Below are 6,000 nucleotides of genomic sequence, written 5' to 3'. Positions count from 1 at the left end.
CCTCAAACGAGTCCTGTAGCTTGATTTTAACAATACCAGCCCAGGGTCCACTCTATTTCTCTTCCTTTGGCTGGCGCTGGGCCATCGCTTAGTCTGCTGGGGGCCTCCCTGTAAAGTCGCATCCGTCAAAGCAAGAGGATTGTCTGTGTTGTGGGTCAGCAGTTTATCCACGGTCCGTGGGCTCTATTCCAGGATGAGCCTCTGATTTTGAGAGTCTAGGTATGTTCTGACTGCCCTCTACAGGTTGCAAGTGAAGTGAAAGTGAAGTTGCTCAGTCGTGTCTGACTCTTTGTGACTCCATGGATTGTAGCCTACCAGGCTCTTCATCTCTACAGGTAGCAACATACTCCTAATTCAAATTTAATGCTAGATCCAAACTGAAAGAAATGATTCAAGTGATATATTGCTTAGTATATCATGATAAAGGAAATAGATCATGTGGTAATATTCTGCGTTTGTAGTGTGTGATATGTGAAAAATTTGGACCATACTCTCAAGAGGCAGAGGAGCCACTTTATCTCGGTCTCTTAAAAGGTCCTTCTAGTAGCAGTCGGCTTTGTGGCTGGAAATGCTTGCTACACTCATAACCACACTTTACTTCAAGGATTATTACTTTTTATGTATGTCATGTAGAATTAATTGAGGACTTCCCTGGTGGCTCAGATGGTAAAGAATCCACTTGCAGTGCAGAAGACCTGGGTTTGATCTCTAGTTTGGGAAGATCCCCTGGAGGAAGTCATGGAAAACCACTCCAGTGTTCTTTCTGGGGAATTCCCATGGACAGAAGAACCTAGTGGGCTACTGTCCATGGGGTCACAAAGAGTTGGACACGACTGAGCGACTAAGCACAGCACAGCACAGCATTAATTGAAGTCATTTCCTTATGCGATAGTCATCTAACCATAAAGTCAAAACTTGGCTTCTACATCATACTTCCTTTTTGTAAAGTGCTTTATAAATATCAGATTATTGGACTTTTCCTGGTGGTCCAGTGGTTAAGTCTCTGCGCTTCCACTGCAGGGGGCCTGGGTTTGATCCTTGGTCAAAGGTATCTAAGGCCTAGGTAGCTTCTGCTGGGTCTGGAGGGGTACAGAGGTAAGGACCCCAGGTATGCATTGCTGGGGACTATGAACTGAAGAAACTTCCTTTCATAACATAGTCCCAGGCCCCCAAAATGGATATATAAAACTAACATAAGTTGGACCTCACATCATGTTAAAAAATTAACTCGAAATGAATCATAGACCCAAATTTAAGAGTTAAGACTATAAAACTTTTAAAAGAAAACTTAGGAGAAAATATTTGTGATCTCAGATTAGGCAAAGCCTTCTTAGACATAATATCAAAAGTGCAAGTGACAAAAGAAAAAACAGGCAAACTGGATTTCATCAAAATGAAAACCTTTTGTTTTTCAAAGGACATCATCAAAAGAGTGAAAAGATACCCACAAAATAGGGTAAAATATGGCAAATCATACATACATAATAAGGGACTTATATCCAGAATATATAAAGAGCTCTTAAAAAAAACAACTAGAAATGGGTGAATTTGTAAATAGACGTTTCTCAAAAGAAGACATGCAAATGGCCAAAAAACATATGAAAAGATGCTCACCATCTTTAGCAACTGGGGACATCCAAGTCAAAATCACCAAGGAGATACCAGTAGGTAGGCTTTAATCAAAAAGACAGACAATGACAAGCTTTAGTGAGGATGTCAAGCACTGGCACCCTCACACACTGCTGGGGGGAGTGTAAAGTGATACCTTCCCTTTGGAAAACAGGGTTACCATTCAATGTAGCAGTTGCCTTGTAGATATCCGCTGAAGCCAGAGAAGTGAAACGTGTTTACCAAACACTTGCATGCAAGTGTCCAGTACTGTAAATCAACCCACATGCCCATTAACTAGTGAAAGATAGACAAAGGTATACCCGCACAATGGAATATTTATTCATCTGTAAAAAGGAATGAAGTACTGATATGTACTGACACACGAATGAGCCTTGAACATATATGAAGTGAGAGAAGCCCATCACAAAATATCACATGTTGTATAATGCCACTCCTAAGATGTCCAGAATCGGCCAGTCCTTAGATACATAGAGGAGCGGCTGCCTAGGGCAAGAAGGTTTGGGGAGAGATGGAGAAGGATGGCTAAAGAGTAAGAGGTTTCTCTTTGGGGCGATGAGAATGTTACAACACTGACTGCAGTGATGGTTGCCCAACTCTGAGAATGCAGTAAAAATCTGACATTTGGGATCTATGTCTCAGCATATGCTTCGTAACTGAGACTCGTTTTAAGATTCGCTGATTTGTCAAATCAGCCTGATTCGCTGATTTGTCAAATCCAAGTGAAAGTTAACCGACTTCAAAGCTCTAAATTAACCTTTTCGGAATGACGGCTACGATAATGATCAATGAGCTTTGGCCCCGTTCTTCGCTTCTGGCGGCCCCCGGCTCTGTCCCGGGGACCGCCGGGTGTCCGGGTGGGGAGAATCCCTGCATGCCTTGTAGGCGAAGGGCTCTCCGGGAACCGTTTTGGGCCCTCCCGGCTTCCACCTTCCGCGCGGTCACGTGCCCCGGCTCACGTGATCGGCGCTCCTGTCATCCCGCCGCTGCCGCTCCGGGTTCCTCCAGCCTATTCCGCCCTCAACGTCTCCTCTGTGCGGGACCGCCCCCGCCGCCGCCGCCGCCGCCGCCGCCGCCCAGTCCTCCGGACCGGGAGGACCCCCGACTCGGCTGTGACTCGGCGCCCGGACCGCCGCGTCCTCCTGCTTCTTTTGGGTGCGTCGGGGGGTCCCGCGGTTCGCGGGGTAAGGCTGCTCTCGGGTCGTTCCGGCTGCGGCCCCGGCCCTGCGAGCCTGCGGTTTCTCCGCGTCCCTGGCGCGCGCTGGCTTCCTCCTCTGCCCAGGCGCCTCCGGCCCCGGGTTCCCAGGTGTCTTTCCTTCCCGGCCTCAGCGGCGTTTGCGGAACCGCAGAGCCTCCCCCGCAGGGTAGGGCAGGGTAGAGCGTGGACGGGCGAGAGGTGCTTTCCCCGGGTCGGGGCCTCGGCTGTGGCCTGCGCGGGGTTCGGGTTGTCCAGGGCCTAGGTGACCGCCCGCCCGCAGGCACCGTCGCCCGCCGCGGGAGGGCCCGCCGAGGCTGGGCCGGCTCGATTCCGCGGTCCCAGTTTGGCCCGGGCGGAGCCTGTTTATGCTTGGCCCCGGCCGGTTCGCAATGCCTCTGTTTGTTTAGACAGCAAATCCTCAGATGTAGAGATTCCTTCCAGACTGACTTAAGGTCATTGGGACCCCGGAGAAGAATTTGGGTTGTGGTTTTAGCTGGTTTTGGTCATAACTAACTGTGAGCTTTTATTTTGTAAACTGGATCTTATATTTTTTGTCGTGATACAAGCAGGCTTAAGCTTTTATCTTTAAGTTTAGGAGTGAGAATTACTTAAAACCCATTTTTGTGCATTCATATTATCAGATCAGTCTCCCATTGTTGACTGAGCCTAAAATGTAATCTCTGTTTCAAAAAATTCTCTCAATATTGATTTTGAAACTGCTATTTTGATTGAAAAAAGAAAGCTCTGCCTTCTAAGAGATCTTACATTCCCATTTTGAATGTTTTAATTTGAATAAAGTTATAAAAAGACATGTAGATTTTTCATGTCACTTTAAAATGGTGCTTAGTAAATGTAAAGAAAATAGTTGGTTCTATCTATATTATGCAAGTTCTTATTTTTAAGTCTGTCTCAACCGTATATTGGAGAAGGCAATGGCACCCCACTCTAGTACTCTTGCCTGGAAAATCCCATGGACAGAGGACCCTGGTGGGCTGCAGCCCATGGGGTTGCACAGAGTCAGACACAACTTAAGCGACTTAGCAGCAGCAGCAGCAACTGTATACATTTAAAATACTTTCTTATCTTGTAAGCCTATTCTAGTAAGTATGATTTCTGAATTCAGTATCTTATGAAAGTGAAAGGCGCTCAGTCCTATCCGACTTTTTGTGACCCCATGGACTATACAGTCCATGGAATTCTCCAGGCTAGAGTACTGGAGTGGGTAGCCTTTCCCTTCTCCAGGGCATCTTCCCAACCCAGGGATAAAACCCAGGTTTTGCGTATTGCAGGCAGATTCTTTACCATCTGAGCCAGGAGGGAAGCCCAATATCTTATGATTACTTTTAAAATCTTACTGCAGTATTAGTGCCAACAAATGGAAAACATTTCCTGGAAAAGTGAAAACCTATAGAGAACACTTTTATGGAGTAGTGCATAACTGGACAAGATTTGAAATATTAATGATGTTAATGTTTAGGCTTTTTATTTTTATTTTAATATATTTTATTAAGGGCTATAAAAATATCCAGAAAGATAAATAAATGTGATGTAATGGTATATGGCCTAATATGAAGAACTTGTTTTCACTGCATTGTTTTCCTTCACAATGGCCTTCAAATCACAGGAGGCAGTAATTCCATGCCATTTCCTCTTCTTTTATTACACACTGCAGAATTTCTGAATCAGTATCCCGCCCTCGATCTTCTCATTTATAAATCAAATTCATTTTCAATCCATTGTTTAGAGGGAGCATATTTTTTTCTGTTCCACAAAGAGGACTTTTTTTTTCACTACTGGATCATAATGGAGTAGAGTCAGTTTCTCCCATAGTTGGCTTCTCTTAGTGTTGAAGGAAAAACCTGTTCCAGCTTGGCTCACCATTTTCACCAGAATTGTTTTTGACTTGCTCTTGGCAACTTGAGAACTCGAAATGAGTGAACTAAAAATTCTGAAGTTTTCTCAGTTAGAACGTCCAGAGATTCTGCTGCCACACTGGTACAGAGGCCGAGGGAGAGCCCCACTTCTACCAGCCAGATTCTACCGTCTGAATGAGCCCCAGCGGACCTGTTCAGGCTTTTTAATGTTTGAGATAAATGCTCCTAGAGATTATGGTGATAATGATGCTATTGATGATAATAGTAGCAGTTGTTAAAAAACAATCACACCTTGTATTCTGGTTTTGCCTTGCATGCAAATTGAAGATCGGTAGAAGAACAGTCAAGATCAGAAGTTTAGATGACCAAGATGGATATTCGGGGCGCTGTGGATGCTGCTGTTCCCACCAACATCATTGCCGCCAAGGCTGCGGAAGTCCGTGCGAACAAAGTGAACTGGCAGTCCTACCTGCAGTAAGTGCTGGTTTGCAGTGAATCAGGGCTGTCATGTGCCTGTGCTTCGGCCTTCTTCATGGTCATGCTTCTGTGAGAGGAACACTGGAAAAAGCCTAACAAATGTGGAAGAAAACACTTCCTCCTCAGAACTGTTAGCTGTCACCCAGCTTAATGTGATGGAAACAGCTTGGGGCTCCAGTGGACAGGCTGTGCTGCTCACAGTGCTTAAAATTTTTTTTTTTAATATATGTATTTATTTTTGGCTGTGCTTGGTCTTTATCGCTTTGCTTGCATCCAGCAGGGGCTACTCTCTAGTTACAGCACACGGGCTTCTCATTGCAGTGGCTTCTCTTATTATGGAACATGGGCTGTAGAGTGTGAGGGCTCAGTAGTTGTGCACGGACTTAGCTGCCTTGTGTCGTGTGGGATCTTCCTGGACCAGGGATCGAACTGGTGTCCCCTGCATTGGCAGGTGGATTCTCTACCACTAGATCACCAGGGAAGCCCCTCATAAAGGTTTTAATTTGTCAACTGACTTAAAAAGGACTTTTGTTAAAAGCCTTTGCCTAGGTGCTAGGTAGAACTGCCTTTTACATTCATAGTTTGACCAGGTGAAAGGAGTAAATGTGCAGTCAGATGTGCCCTTGACAGAACTGCAGGGTCAGAGGGGCGTGGAGGAGGGTGGAATTGGAAGCAGGAAGCCCATTGGGTTGTGCCCATGGGGCTGAGCCACCCCCGAGGGGCATGGAAGAGGGTGTGATTGGAAGCCAGAAGCCTGCTGGGCTGTGGCCAGGGGACTGAGCCCCCCGAGAGGCAGGGAAGTGGGGAGCAGAGTGAGGTCAG

At 46.0% G+C, this 6,000-nt stretch overlaps 1 protein-coding gene across 5 annotated transcripts in view; it reads left to right on the top strand.

Annotated features, from left to right (window-relative positions):
* The first annotated feature begins 2,612 nt into the window (after nt 1-2,612).
* ATP6V1H (ATPase H+ transporting V1 subunit H) overlaps nt 2,613-6,000 on the top strand; it is a 45,958-nt gene continuing 42,570 nt past the window's right edge. For 3 of the 5 annotated variants that reach the window (XM_055545985.1, XM_055545984.1, XM_055545981.1), the window contains exons 1-2: nt 2,613-2,784; nt 5,029-5,175. In XM_055545985.1, the coding sequence (XP_055401960.1) occupies nt 5,063-5,175 (113 nt within the window). In that variant the 5' untranslated portion in view covers nt 2,613-2,784; nt 5,029-5,062. Of the gene's footprint in view, nt 2,814-2,974; nt 2,994-5,028; nt 5,176-6,000 lie in introns of those variants that run through there. The other 2 variants (XM_055545982.1, XM_055545983.1) reach the window with 2 other exon arrangements.

The sequence above is a fragment of the Bubalus kerabau genome, chromosome 14 (assembly GCF_029407905.1).
Source record: "Bubalus kerabau isolate K-KA32 ecotype Philippines breed swamp buffalo chromosome 14, PCC_UOA_SB_1v2, whole genome shotgun sequence".
Taxonomy (NCBI): Eukaryota; Metazoa; Chordata; class Mammalia; order Artiodactyla; family Bovidae; genus Bubalus; species Bubalus kerabau.
The sequence above is the reverse complement of the archived record's forward strand: the minus strand, read 5'-3'. Positions and strand labels throughout refer to the sequence as shown.